This window comes from Oncorhynchus mykiss, chromosome 23, assembly GCF_013265735.2.
Source record: "Oncorhynchus mykiss isolate Arlee chromosome 23, USDA_OmykA_1.1, whole genome shotgun sequence".
NCBI classification, from domain to species: domain Eukaryota; kingdom Metazoa; phylum Chordata; class Actinopteri; order Salmoniformes; family Salmonidae; genus Oncorhynchus; species Oncorhynchus mykiss.
In genome coordinates this window covers 17813978-17829446 of record NC_048587.1, presented here as the reverse complement: position 1 = coordinate 17829446, position 15469 = coordinate 17813978, and the positions used below count along the sequence as shown (strand labels likewise).

The following is a 15469-nucleotide window of genomic DNA, read 5'->3' as shown; positions in this document are numbered from 1 at the left end:
AAGTGACCTGTGTTCCATGTCTTTTTACATAGGGCAGCAGCCTCTAAGGTCCATGGCTGATGGAGTGTCTTGGTTTTATGTTCAGAATAATAGACCAGGATGTGGCAGACCCTGGCCGTGACCCTCACCCCACACTTAGAGGTTGTTTTAGGGAGAGTGGGATATGGAAAAACACATTTCCGATTCACACAAGCATATTAATACACTGGTACATGTGTGAAATTGGACAGATTTAAATACACACTAGCTAGTTGTAGTCCACACTACTATAAGCATTTCGCTGCACCCGCTTTAATATCTGCTAAACTGTGGACACAGAGATTCTAAACCTAGTACATACTGTAGTGTCTTTGCCAGTACCTAACTTCTCATTTCAAATGTAATTTCATCACCTGTGCTGTTAGTGGCGATATTCGACCTTTCTGAGCTCGAATGTCAGCGTCTGTGTCCTGAAAAGGTATCTGCTATATAGCAATTATTAACGTCGTAATATCAGCATAGAGTGCTAGAGAATAGTTCCCATGCAGTTGCAGTGGGGGGGATATTTGGTTGGTCAGGGCAGGGGGGTTGTGACTAGTTACCAATGTGCTTTTTGGTCTTAATTTAAGGTACATTTCTGGCATAAGGTTATCAGTGTGGTTTGGGTTATGTTTAAAATCACATTTTAAGAAGATACATTGTATAAACTAGTGGCGACCCTTTCATATGATTTCATCGATTTTTTTTCACAGTCTATGGATTGGCGCTATCTACATCGGATATACGTCATGTCTCCACAGCCACAATATCCGCAACAAGTTCGCTCGGATCTGGTGGTGTGAGGTTATATAGCTAGCTATATAGCTATCCCGCTAACGTGAGTTGTTTGAGTTTCCATATAACGTTAACCTAACATTTACCAATTAAACCACAAACTTGCAATAGTGAATACGTGCACCTTCATATATAGCAATATCAGAGATATGTACCCAGCTAGGATGGTAATCTAGCCAGCATTTCAACGTTCGCGTCCCCTTTGAAGAGTTCTTTCTGCTTACGTTAGCTTGCGAGCTAGCTAGCTTTCATAAAACATTTCGAAATGGGACGAGGAGGTGGTCGGAAGCGTGGAAAAGGCAATGGACCTCCTCCATTTGACATGGGACCAAGGCGGCCCCATCCATTTGACATGGGCCCAGGACCAGGTTGGTGTGGGCCGCCTGGACCTTTTGGTCCTTTTCACGGTGGCCCCGGTCCACATCCTAACTTTATGGGAGATCCAATGATGCAAGGCCCCATGCCCCCAGATTATCACAGATATGGGCCAGGCTATGGGCCAATGGGTCCAGGTGGCCCCATGGATGGATACGGGCCAAGAGGCCCCATGGATGGGTATGGGCCAATGGGTCCAGGTGGACCTATGGATGGATGTTTTGATGGGCCACCGATGGATGGGCCAGGATTCGGGTATGGTCCAGGTATGCCCGGACCATATGATCCAATGATGGGCAATGTACCAGGACCAATGCCCCCCCCAGTCATGGCCCCGCCAGTTATGCCCCCCCCAGGTATTCCACCCCCTGGTATTCCTCCCCCAGGTATGCCGCCCATGGTCCCACCTCTGGTGGACAACTCTGGCTTTCCTCCACCCTGGCAAAGCGAGGTAATGTTAGCTAGACAACTTGTAGTGCTTTCTGCATATGGCAAATTCTCAATGTTATACTTGTAAAAAAAACAATAAAAAAAAAAAGTTTAAACTGTCTTGGTGTTATAATAACATGACATGGTTTGAATGTGCAATCTAGAACAATTAGTTTGTTCTTCATGATTAAAATATTAAAATAAATCATCCCTAACATCAGGTCTGCCTCCTTTAGGTAAACCCTTATGCTGTTCCTCCGCCGTCGTGGGTAAGTGCCACTGTGTCTGTTCTGTCTTGTCATCTCTATGATACACTGCTCAAAAAAATAAAGGGAACACAAAAATAACACCTCCTAGATCTGAATGAATGAAATATTCTTATTAAATACTTTTTTCTTTACATAGTTGAATGTGCTGACAACAAAATCACACACAAATTATCAATGGAAATCAAATTTATCAACCCATGGAGGTCTGGATTTGGAGTCACACTCAAAATTAAAGTGGAAAACCACACTACAGCCTGATCCAACTTTGATGTAATGTCCTTAAAACAAGTCAAAATGAGGCTCAATAGTGTGTGTGGCCTCCATGTGCCTGTATGACCTCCCTACAACGCCTGGGCATGCTCCTGATGAGGTGGCGGATGGTCTCCTGAGGGATCTCCTCCCAGACCTGGACTAAAGCATCCGCCAACTCCTGGACAGTCTGTGGTGCAACGTGGCGTTGGTAGATGGAGAGAGACATGATGTCCCAGATGTGCTCAATTGGGTTCAGGTCTGGGGAACGGGAAGGGCCAGTCCATAGCATCAATGCCTTCCTCTTGCAGGAACTGCTGACACACTCCAGCCACATGAGGTCTAGCATTGTCTTGCATTAGGAGGAACCCAGGGCCAACCGCACCAGCATATGGTCTCACAAGGGGTCTGAGGATCTCATCTCGGTACCTAATGGCAGTCAGGCTACCTCTGGCGAGCACATGGAGGCCTGTGCGGCCCCCCAAAGAAATGCCAACCCACACCATGACTGATCCACTGCCAAACCGGTCATGCTGGAGGATGTTGCAGGCAGCAGAACGTTCTCCACGGCGTCTCCAGACTGTCACGTCTGTCACATGTGCTCAATGTGAACCTGCTTTCATCTGTGAAGAGCACAGGGCGCCAGTGGCGAATTTGCCAATCTTGGTGTTCTCTGGCAAATGTCAAACGTCCTGCACAGTGTTGGCTGTAAGCACAACCCCCACCTGTGGACGTCGGGCCCTCATACCACCCTCATGGAGTCTGTTTCTGACCGTTTGAGCAGACACATGCACATTTGTGGCCTGCTGGAGGTCATTTTGCAGGGCTCTGGCAGTGCTCCTCCTTGCACAAAGGCAGAGGTAGCGGTCCTGCTGCTGGGTTGTTGCCCTCCTACGGCCTTCTCCACGTCTCCTGATGTACTGGCCTGTCTCCTGGTAGCGCCTCCATGCTCTGGACACTACGCTGACAGACACAGCAAACCTTCTTGCCATAGCTCTCATTGATGTGCCATCCTGGATGAGCTGCACTACCTGAGCCACTTGTGTGGGTTGTAGACTCCGTCTCATGCTACCACTAGAGTGAAAGCACCACCAGCATTCAAAAGTGACCAAAACATCAGCCAGGAAGCATAGGAACTGAGAAGTGGTCTGTGGTTCTCACCTGCAGAACCACTCCTTTATTGGGGGTGTCTTGCTAATTGCCTATAATTTCCACCTGTTGTCTATTCCATTTGCACAACAGCATGTGAAATGTATTGTCAATCAGTGTTGCTTCCTAAGTGGACAGTTTGATTTCACAGAAGTGTGATTGACTTAGAGTTACATTGTGTTGTTTAAGTGTTCCCTTTATTTTTTTGAGCAGTGTACAATTTCAATAACAATTTGCTACTTACTTTCAACTTTTCACTGGCTCCTTTTCTCTTCCCGACAACAGCCCGTTCCGACAACAGCCCTCCTTCCGACTGAGACAACTGTAGTGCCTGATGTGTGGGGACTCTGCCGGGGCTCCGAGGTCCCTCAGCCTGATCCACCCCAGCCTGATGAACAGAAGACCAAAGTGTCCAAGAAGGACAAAAAATCATCAGGGAAGAAGAGCTACAATGACAAGTAATGGTCATTATGTCAACAAATTGGGTGTCATCATCACTGTGCGATTAGTGTTTGATTGCATACAGTAGTTGGATCTTCCATACGTTTCATTAGTTGTTCAGGAAGTTCTGTTTATACGCATATGTTTTTTTTCCTCTCAACACTTATAACTCATAGGCCTCCTCCACCTGGAAGATCCAAGGGGGTCATCTCGTTTATTGGGGTAAGTCCAAATGCTGAGAATCCTGCTTGAATGGAAGGTTCTACATCTCCACTAGTAAACATTGCATTCTCAAATTGTGCTCTCCTGTCCACAGCCAACTTATGGCTACATCGAAAGAGACGATCTCAAAAAATATTCCTTCACTTTTGATGCTTTTCTGGGAGTGCCCAAGAACATGATACCTGGAGTCAGGGTGCATTTTACAGCCTATAAGGAGAAGGTGGGTCACTTTAGAAACATTTAGCTAGATACTGTTAAAAGGAAAACATTCGGAGGAGTTTGAGCAATTGGTTTTCATTGTATTTGCCTTTTTTATACTTCCCTGTATTGTAAACCCAGGCAGGGGAGTGTGCCACCGATGTATCTGTACCTCCTGGGGGGACTGAGGAGATTGACTCCACCATTATTGAAGGTTTTGTCTGCAATGCTATCCCGGAGCAGCAGGTGAGAGAACTCTGTAGCACAAAGAAAAACTATATTAATTCTTGACTTTATGAACATTTTCATCACTGCCACAATGAGATGTTTTGATTATTGTAAGTATATTTGATTCTATGCTTGGCTTGTTATGACTAATACTTGGCATCTCGTTTAAAAATGTCCCAGTTGGTATTAACTGAATGTATGTGCCCCCACACAGCCTGGTGCAAAGCAGAAACCTGGCCAAATTGAGGCCAACATCGATGGCAAGACAAGAGCGCTGCTTTACTCAGAGAAGGACAGCACCATCACCCTGTTGCAAGGGGACCATGTGACGTTCAATTTGTTAACCGACATAGTTTCCCAAAACGTTAGAGCCACTAGTATTCGGCCAAAGACACCACAGACTTTTAAGATCACTGGAGAGAAGAGGGAGGTGGTAAGTCTGAGTGGCACACCTATATTCTTACACTTTAATTTTGTTAAAAAATGTGGACGTTAACTCTGGTCCTGGAGAGCTGCACGCCTCCATGTAGCGCAGTATGACTACACCCGAGTCAAATAATAATCTATTCAAGATCTTCAATTGAGACCACAATTATTTACATCAAGTGTGTTAGAGCTGGGCTGGAAGAAACTACTGCAAACAAAGTGGCCCAGTGGGACCAGAGTTGGCCATCCCTATTGTAGCTAGCTGTTGATATAGTTTTTGCTCTCTTAACCAGGGTGTGATAATGAGCGTAAAGGGTGGCTCTGGCACCATAATGGCAGCGAACCAGAACAACCTGCCCTTTGAGACCACAGAGAACATGAGTCTAACTGAGTTCGCTGTTATGGATGAGGTGGACTTCACAGTCGTCACAGTGAGCATACTGTTTCTTTCCCATCCACATAATTGTATGGCAAATTGAGTTTGTTGACACTGAATTAGGACCCGTTTGTACCTGGGAATGATGTTAGTACCCTGTAAATGTGAAGGTTTTGATCCTAAGTATAGCAATGTATAAATGATTTGTTGATTGACTGATACATGTCGTCATTGTTTTCATTAGATCAAAGGGAAGGAGAAGGCCATCAGAGTAAGGAAGCTGAAGTGCTTGGTGACACTGGAAGATACCATGGAGAAGAAGGTTGAAGACACTGCAGGAAAAGACAAGGTGGGGGGGCACAGTTCAGTGCAAAATCTGATAGGTGGTGGAAAATCTCCTGTCATTCAGAGTTGAGTACTTTCATCTGTGACATACCCAATCATGTCCTTATTACTGTCTCTCCAGTGGAAGCCAGTGGCCCCAGTGGAGATGGTGTTGCCCCAGAGGACTGTGGTGTTTGAGGACGTTAGCACTGTGCAGCATGCAGGAACGGTCATTAAGGCTGTCCCCAAGGTGTCCGACAAGAAGCAGGTACGGTGTATTACTAAGAGATTGAAAGTATAAATCAGACAGTTTTATTATGTGTTCTTGTTGGAGAACGTTTGGGTTGTCAAATCATGGATTTTAGAATATGTTATCTCCTTTTCCTTCCAGGAGCAGGGCCTTTTGGAGGTGTGGGTGGGTGGCACACAGAAACCGTTATCGTTTGAAGCCGCTGACGTTCTGACTGACGCCACCATGTTCGACGGAGACAAGGTTCACTTTAACATCTCCACCAACCGTGAGACCAAGGAGGAGCGTGCCGTCAACGTGGAGATTCTCTCCGAGACGTTTGAGGAGTCAACAGAGCAACGCAGAACTGTAAGATCATGTTTAGCATGTGGTACATTATGTCTTTAAGTCTGAGGCTGGCTAGGTTTTTCCACACTAAAGAAGGATGGGATGGTTTATGTAATGCCTTAATGGATTTGCACAGTATGTCTAAGTGAAGTGTTTTCCCTTCTAGGGTGTGGTGGTGCAAGCTGGGGAGCTTTCTGGGACCATTAAGTGCCATCAGAGCCCCCAGCTGCTCTTCTTCCATCTGACTGAGGTCATGGAGGAGACGAAACTGGACATCTCAGAGAAGGTGGAGTTTAGTGTCATTCCGGTAAGTTTCCCTGGAGCTGTGATCCGATTGGCATGGGGAAATTAATATCTATTGGTATACTGTACATGCAAGTAGCTATTTAGATAAATTTAGTTATTTTGTCCAGTTTCCAACTTGAGGATCATGCGGTTACATTTCCATATAACCCACACTGCTGCTGTCACATGGATCGATTTAAATACTGTCCTCCACTGAGTCTGGTTGACATGATGATTATTTTCAAAAGAAAGAGCAACGTTAAAGGCCCAGTAACAGTCACAATTATTTTATCCTGTGTTTTGTATCATACTTGTACAACAGCTGATGAAACTAGCACTGTAAAAGTATGACAGAATGTGATCCGTTTTATTTCCCTATACTTGCTGGTTGAAAATACAATCACCACAGGACCTTCTAATCAGCAGGTTTTGCAACGTTGGCAATCTAAGCAAATAGACGATTATCAAAGCAAGTTCAAAACCTCTCTGCAAATAACAGTTAGTTTTCAGGTTACATATCCCTCCCTTTAAGCCCCTCCACTCTGGTGGATTGTGATTCCCGCGCCACAATCCTAACTGGTTAATGCAGCGCTTTGGTGTCCTTTCCCACTCCCCTCAAGGTTTTCAAAAACCTTGTTTGAGAATGAGTTTTTAGCTAAAAAGCTATTTTTGTTGCTTTTTTACCATTTTTAACGGAAAACTGTTACAAACTGTTACTTAGCTAATTGTTACCCAGAATTGATTTTGAGATAAAAACATCTGCGCTGGGCATTTGAACGCTTTCCATTTTCTCTTAGCTTGAAACAGCTGAAGGAGGTAACCAAGCGATCAGGATCAAACGCTTTATCGACAGTGTCTTCACCCGTGTGCCCAAGCTTGTGGGCGTGGCAACAAAAGAAAAGGTTGGTTTATGATTGACCAAAGTCACAGGCTTTTGGTCCATGATGTTTAGTGCTGGGGGATGTCATATTGACCTATGGGATAGACATGTTGCTGTATATGTTGTATTAAATTGCCTATTGTCTTACAGAAGAAGATGACCATCAAACTGATGAGAGACTCAAAACTGCTCATCAAGGGCGCAGGTGTCAAAGTAGAGCACAAAGATGATGATCTTACGTGAGTTTGATTGTGATTAGTAGTAGTATTGGTTCCAACATGAAGTCAAGGTAAAGTATCATTGTGTGACGATTTTGGATGCCATTTGTTAGCTCAAGCCACAGGTACCCTGAAATCTAAACGTTTAACAGATGTGCTCGAAGTCATTTCCCTCATTATTTTGTGCCCCAGCAACGACAAACCTGCCTTGGAGTCGGACAAGATGAAAGCTGTCGTAAAAACTCTGCGGTCAAAAACTGCTGGCTCTGGATCTGGTGGCAAGGACTCGGACAGCAGCCGGCGGCGATACGGGCGCAGAAGCCGAAGCCGGAGCCCCAGCCTAGACCAGTTTGGCCGGGTGAAGAAAAGGCGGAGCACCAGCAGGGAGCGCAAAGAGCAGGATGGTAGCAACAGGTACAGGAGCAGTCGCAGCAGGAGTCGGAGCAGGGAGAGGAGCAGCCGTGGGAGCAGGAGGCGAAGCCACAGTCTGGAGAGAAAAGATTCCAAGCACAGAAGCAGCAGCAAGGAGAGGACATCCTCGAAAAGGAGCCACAGCAAGGAGCGAGATGGAAGCAGTCAGAGGAGCTCCAAGAACGGTTCAAGCTCGGGAAGTAAACCTCCAGATAGAATGAACGATGAGCTAGAAAGAAAGAAGAGGGAACTAGATGAGCTCAATGAGTTGATATACCGCAAGAGAGCCATGGTCGCCATGGAGCAACATGGTGGAGTTCCCAATTTCCTGCCAGAAGGGAAGCCTATGGAGAAGACCTGCTTTGACTACAATCATGGAATGCCAGAGCTTCCTCCACAACCTAAACCACCCACTGACATCAAACCCAAGTCCATTCTGAAGAAGCGCCCAGACCATGTCACAGGGCCACTTTTCCCAATTCAGGTCAGTTGTTATTTCTAAACTTATTTTTCAGTTAGAAAATCATTTGTTCTTAGGAATTTCAAGAGCTGGTTATATTCCATGGGGTGCTGGTGCTTTACATAGTTTTCATATATCGATATAAGAAACCTATTACAGTCAATATTATTGTGATCAGCACGACATGAGACAATTTTGATTTGTATGACGTGGTGGGAAAATTTTTTGTTTCTTTGCAGACTGAACCCCCTAAAGCTCAACCTCTTGATCAAAGGCTTGTGGAACAGTACGGTTATGACGTTGAGACGCCCTATAAACCACACTCTGCCCAACCACCCTTCACCCAAACATCCAGTCAGAAGTCCTATTATGAAGGTTCACCTGCTGGACATCCTGCTCCTGACCTATCTGCAAAGTATGATCCATATGAGCAGACTTCTAGAGAGCACCCATCACAACCTTCTCCAGTTCGCCAAACACCTCTTGACCCTCATTCTTCAAAACGACCTCTTCCCAGCCGAGAGTCTCAGGAAAAGAACCCTAACTTGAACACCCAGCTCGCCCGTTTCCTCAACATCCTCAACAAAGGTGTGGATGCCGGTCTGCTGTCCACTGTGGTCAAGGAGTCTCGAGAGGAGATTGCTGGTATTCAGGAGGATAGTTCCCTCCCTCAAAAGTGTTATCGTGGGTCGCGTGAACGTGGGGATGAAGATCAGTACAAGGATGCCTACAGGGGAAGAGAGGAGGAGCCAGAGCGGCCGCACAGGGCCTTCGACATGGAGCGAGTGAAGACCTCTGAGGCTAAAGATGACCCCAGAGACGAAGACCGGCTGCTGCCTCACGAGAGAGCAATCCAGGACAGTGGTGGCTTTTCCGGGATTCTAGGAATGACATCCCACACCCAGTTCCTGAGAGAACCTGAACGTGTGGAAGAAGAGGATGACTTCCTCTATGGGGGTAAAGCCCCAGCAGCAGCGGCTGAGGAGGAGCGCTATGAGAAACCTGGGCGCACAGACAGATCCAGGGATGACGGGAGGTCCAGCCCAGCCAGAGCCCCGGTGGAGGAGACCAAGAAGCAGGAGAGTCAGGACAAGACACAGCACTTTGACAAGATCAAGAGCCTGCTCCAGGCCATCGGCCTGAACCTAAACACCTCCGAGGTCACCAAGCTGGCAGACAGGACCCAGGAGCGCCTCTACGGGACAAAGTCATCCAAACACTCATCAGATTCCTCTGAGAGAGAGACAAAGCACTCATCTAGGCGGGGAGATCGGCATCGGCGACGCAACACCGACTCATCTGATTCCGAACGCCTCCGATCGGCCTCGCCCTCCAGGTCTTCCCAGCAGGAGGTGTACCTCAGCCCCCAAGACACCCCGGAATATGGAGGGTTCCTTGACCCGGAAGAGGAGGCTGCCTTGGAGAAGGCAAGGCAGATGCAGAGCCTCACCAAGAAAGTGAGCGTCTCGCCCCCCACCACCTCACCCACCTCCTCCTCACATCCTGGCACATCCTATTCCACCACAAAGTGGAACTTCCCTGACAAGAGACAGCCCATTGCTCCTAAGGGTTGGCCTAGCAAGGGGTGTAGTACCAACTATCTCTCATCACTGCTGCCCGGTCCGTTAAGCCCCCCCCAAAATATTTCCCCTGTCCCATCCTTGACAAACACACCTTATGTTCCTGCTGGTCAACAAACAGCTGGGGTGTATACTTATGCTTCGCCTGTGGGACAATCCCCTGGCCTACCCACGGCCTTGCCCACCGCTTATTATGGGCATCCTGGTGCCCCCATGATACCGTTTGCAAAGACTCAGCTCACACAACAAGTGAATATATTGAATCAGGTGACTGTATCGAATCCCACAATGGATGTCTTAAGTCAAATCCTCCAAGTCAACAGCCAGTCTAGATGCCTCAAGGTGATTGAAACAGTCAAAAGTGGGTCCGGTGCACAGCAGGATTCGCCAAGACATAATATCACCATACCTCTCCAGATCAACACACAAAGCCCCGATGCTGCAGCTGGTCAGCCCTCGCCTCCCCCTCTATCACCAGAGACTCCGGGTCCACCAGTGACGGAAGACGATATCAAGGCCAAACAGAAGAAAAGGGTATGTTTTATGTTTTTGTTCATTCCATTTGTAGAAATGAGAAAAAGTTGTACCCGTCTGATCATGTTAAGTTTGTGTATAATCTACAAGCCAGCAACCCACCTTCAGTCCTTGGTGTTGTTGACATTTGAATTGCATTATAGGCCATTTTTTAAAGCTGTTGGGGTATTTGTCTGAAATTGTAAATTCCTGATAGTGCATTTTGGAAAGGTTCAGTGCGTGTACACTTTTTGTATTCCCAATATTAAATTGCTTCTGTTAACTTAATGTTCTGGATTTAGTGCACACTGGCAAGTCAGTCCAAAGCTGCTGCATTCAGGAATTGACTGTATTTACAGTGTGTGTGTGTGTGTGTGTCGCTTTGTAGCTGGAGCAGTTTAACCTGCGGATGAGACAGAAGAATCAGCAAAGAATGAACGATACTCGTGACAGTAGGAAGAAGAACGCAACAGGTAACCCTTAGTGAGGTTGAAGTGTAGAGAGGTGTCCAGCCACACATTGGTTAAGATTAGGTCATACCAGAACTAGTCAAGAGCTATAGCCAACTTAATTGATACCGGGCACTAAACACACATTTAAAGTACAGGATGAGATGATACCATACTGTAGGTGTCAAGAACCAGCCATGGAGGGAACACAGATAGATTTGAGGCTTCATTTAGACAGGTTTAATGTAGGTTTTACTTCCCTATATTCCAGCCATAGTTAATCAGGTTTCAGTGATATCTTGGATAGCTTTAGCTATTAAATTTCCTAGATGTACATTTTCTGTTTTTATCCTTGTGTTAGGGCTAGGTTTTTAAGTGTTCCTATATATTTGCTTTGAAAGGCCCTGTAACGATTTACCAGCTTAGCACTTGTCTTGAATTGTGTAATGCGAGTATGTTCTAGTAGGAAAATGAGTTCCCATACTTGGTTTACGCTCATAATGAAGTATTAATAAATATGTTTATTTGTTGTGCATGCAATTCAGATTTTTAAGCATGTGGTCTTCAAGACTCAAGTGCTTTTGCTCAGATAAACGAATACTAACAGAAACAATAGATAGGCATATACTCCCATGTTCCTTTACTCTGGACAGGAGTTACTCTAAAGACAGATATTAATGTTAGCTAGCTTTAACATGTAATGTTTTCTCCAACAGATAAAGGTAAGTATTTTAGCAGAGTTTGCGTCAACAGGTCTTAAGCTGTTGAATTGCATTATTGTTTATGTGTAGTACAGAAACAGGGATCTGGTAAGCTGTAGGAAGTCCGCAAAAGTGTTAGGACTTTTTGGCAATATTAGAATTACTATACGTTTCTTGATTAGGGGAGTGGGTGTTCCAATTTCTACTGCTAGGGCGAAACCTTTACTTGGGGGGACTTGTTAGTGTTGTTTTTACTCCAAAACAGGGATAAATATTGGGACTGCTGTCAATCTGACAACTAGCTAGGGCCTGAATAATGAGGAAATGAGGGTGTGGTAGTGTTATGTTAAGAAGAGTAAGCTAGGTCAGACTGCAGATGGTGTCATTTGCTATTTAGCTTCAGTGTATAAGCTATCTTTAGTGTCAAATATTTCTCATACCTCAGTTCATTATGATAATTGTTTTTATAGTACTAGACTAGGTTAACTAACTACATAGTCTTGAGTGTCAGCTCGATCAGTTCTGAGCCAAAGATGGAAGATTAACAGCCAACCAGCAGCCTGCAGAGTCCCAAGAGCCGGAGCGTCAGTAACGTCAACCTCGCAGAGCCCCTGTGATGCTAACCCACACATGTACCCTGTGTTATTGTTGCGTTTTTACAGGGAAAGTTCCCAAAGTTACCTTTGCAAACACAGAGCCTAGGAACGTGTGGATCTGTGGCCACTCCCTTATATATTGGGCAGAGATGAGGGCCAAGTCGCCCGAGATTGGCATGCAACTGGGCATGGACCCCAGCAGTGTGCGGGTGTGGTGGAAGGGCACACAGGGCATGACGTGGGCCCAGCTGCTGCCCCAGCTTGACCAGCTGAAGATCAAGTGGCCCAGCCCAGACGTGGTCATCCTGCACCTGGGTGGGAATGACCTGGGCACCCACAACCCTGAGGCCCTTCTGGCATCTGTGAAGAAGGACCTGACCTCCATGAGGAGCATTTTCCCACAATGCCTGTTGGTCTGGTCTGACATATTGCCCCGGATTTCCTGGAGGCACACAGAGGACAGCGACGCAGTGGACAATGTTAGGGCTGCCATCAACAGAAGAGTTCACACCATCATCGCTGAGCTAGGTGGCACTGCTCTGACCCATGACAACATCATGTGTGGCTCAGACGCAGGCCTGTACAGGCCAGATGGTGTTCATCTGTCCGGTAAAGGTATTGATACTTTCAACTTGAACTTGCAGGACTTTTTGGAGAAGTGGGAGACCGAGGCAAGCAATGGTCCTGAGATGAGTTAAGAAATGCCCAATGAATTTGTTTTTTTATTGAGGGTGGTTTTATTTTCATTTCTCTGTTGTCATAGTTACCTTACTGTGCTGGAGCGCTGGATACCAACCTACGGGTTGATTTTAGATGTAATGTTACTTCATTGCAAATAATACATTCTGTTATGGTAGTATCCACTTTGATTAAATTCTGTATGTAATCTTTTCTTTTTTTAAGTTTTAGCATACTGATGATTAGCATGTTGTTTATCCATAAAATGCTAGACTTTTACTTATTGTATGAATTTTGTTGGACAGAAACAAATAAACTAGATAATTGGAAAATATCATGTGCTTGGCATTTCATTCAGCTCTGAAGCCTCTGAGATATAAAACTTGTGATAGAAGAGGCATTCAAACTAGGTTGTCTGTAAATTATGGCGGTAAAAGTGAAGGTCTGTTAAGTGGAAATTCTAACATTGTCTCTTTCTTGTCAAAACATATACTCACTCAATTTTTAAGTTAACTGCAGAAGAAGAAGAAGGAAGATGACTTTATTGTCCAAAGTACACAAATATCCAACGGAAATTCTACAGGTATACAAGAGGTAACTTTTGTTTGTACACTGTTGCTAGAGCTTTTCTAGTGTAGTAGTTAGCTAGCAGATTGGCCACTCCAGGGTTCTCTTATGTATTACTTTACCTTTTATTTCTGTAACTTAATGTTCTCTTTTTTTTGTTCACTATCCAAGCTGTAAGGTTGCTTGTTGCTGACCAGCGTCAAGTTTTCTTTCCCTCCTACCTACCTAGGAGTCTCTTTACCTTTATCCATTTTCTAGGATGGTCTCAGGACTAGGTTTTGAACATCCAACATAGCAAAGGTAACACAAGTTCAGCTGAATTATATTTTAAAAAGAGAACATTTTTAATTTTTTGTCACTTTTTGGAAATGATACAGCATTCAATAACAAAGATCTGTGCAATCCAGTGTTGATGTACAGTGTAGTAATTTTGGAAGTTCTGTCACCATACTTTTCTGTGATGTTTCTGTATTATTTCGATCGAAATATAAAATGACGTACATAGGTGACTGTGAGGTGTGCATGTTGTGACATCTGACGTTGTTGAGATAAACATGTAGTGCACAGAGCGTCAAGATCGATGAAAATGCACCCTAAAGATTATTTTCAGAACTAAAAAAAAAAAAATGCATCTGGGTAAGTTTTTCGTTGTTGTGTGTTTAGTCGCTGAAAGAATGTTTCTTAAAAATAAATGTACACCTGTCATAAGGCTTGTTACTAAACGTACTGCTATTTTCATCGTTTCAATCCTGAAAGATCATCTTTCTATGGTGTGACAATAAACACCAGACTATTATGAAGATATGACTTGTGTCTTTAATTATACATTAGATTGGCAGGCTACTTGAACCTATTCCATGTTGGTACTACTTTGACACAGTACGTTTTCAGTGTAGCCTGGCTAATACATTGGAAAGTCTACACCCCTTTAAAAAATCAGTTTGCTGCCTTAAAATTAAGAAAATCTAAAATACTGATATAATTGCATAAATCTCCACCCCCCTGAGTTAATACTTGGTGGAAGTGCCGTTGACGGTCATTACAGCTGTGACTAATTTGGAATAAAATTCTACCAACATTGCACAACTCTTAGGGCAACACAGTATAGACATTGTTTTTGTCAAAATTGCACAAACTCATACATTTGGTTGGGAATCATTGATGGACAGCGATATTCCAAAAAGCCCTTTTGGGGGTGAAAAACTAGTTCTGATTGGCTGGATCTGGCTGCTAAGTCAGACCAGGCCGACCCATGGCTGCGCCCCTGCCCAGTCATGTGAAATCCATAGATTAGGGCCTAATGAATTCATTTCAATTGACTGATTTCCTTATGTGAGTTTGAGTTTATTTTTTACAGAGACCGTGCACATTAATCAACTTTTCAGTAAAAGTGGCAGAAGATATCTCTATTTGGTAAAAGACTAAGTCCATATTATGGCAAGAAAAGCTCAAATAAGCAAAGAGAAACTACAGTCCATCATTACTTTAAGACATGAAGGTCTGTCAATCTGGGAAATTTCGATAACTTTTAAAGTTTACTAGTTCAGTTGCAAAAACCATCAAGTGCTGTGATGAAACTGGCTCTAAATGAGGACCACCAAAGGAAAGGAAGACCCAGAGTTACCTCTGTTGCAGAGGAGAAGTTCATTAGAGTTACCAGCCTCAGAAATTGCAGCCCAAATAAATGCTTCATAGAGTTTAAGTAACAGACACATCTCAACATCAACTGTTCAGAGGAGACTGCAGAGGAGATTGACTGACCATCAGGTCTTCAAAGAAATGACGGACTGTCGTTTCTCTTTGCTTATTTGAGCTGTTCTTGCAATAATATGGACTTAGCCCTATTTGGTAAAATACCATCTTCTGTATATCACCCCCACCTTGTCACAACACAACTGATTGGCTCAAACAAATTAAGAAGGAAATTAATTCCACAAACTAACTTTTAACAAGGCACACCTGTTAATTGAAAGGTGAAAGTCACCTTGAAAGGTTAATTCCAGGTGACTACCTCATGAAGCTGGTTGAGAGAATGCCAAGAGTGTGCAAAACTGT

At 44.5% G+C, this 15469-nt stretch overlaps 1 protein-coding gene across 1 annotated transcript; it reads left to right on the top strand.

The window, feature by feature from the left end:
• Nucleotides 1–747: 747 nt before the first annotated feature.
• On the top strand, nt 748–14214 carry LOC110502366. Its single transcript, XM_021580333.2, has 18 exons — nt 748–1639; nt 1854–1886; nt 3570–3742; nt 3902–3947; nt 4042–4167; nt 4287–4391; nt 4588–4806; nt 5093–5230; nt 5420–5524; nt 5642–5767; nt 5891–6097; nt 6243–6383; nt 7159–7263; nt 7392–7480; nt 7652–8354; nt 8570–10444; nt 10812–10896; nt 12236–14214. The coding sequence occupies exons 1-18, from the start codon at nt 1079–1081 to the stop codon at nt 12865–12867; spliced, it is 5469 nt and encodes a 1822-aa protein (XP_021436008.2). The 5' UTR covers nt 748–1078; the 3' UTR covers nt 12868–14214.
• Nucleotides 14215–15469: the final 1255 nt, after the last annotated feature.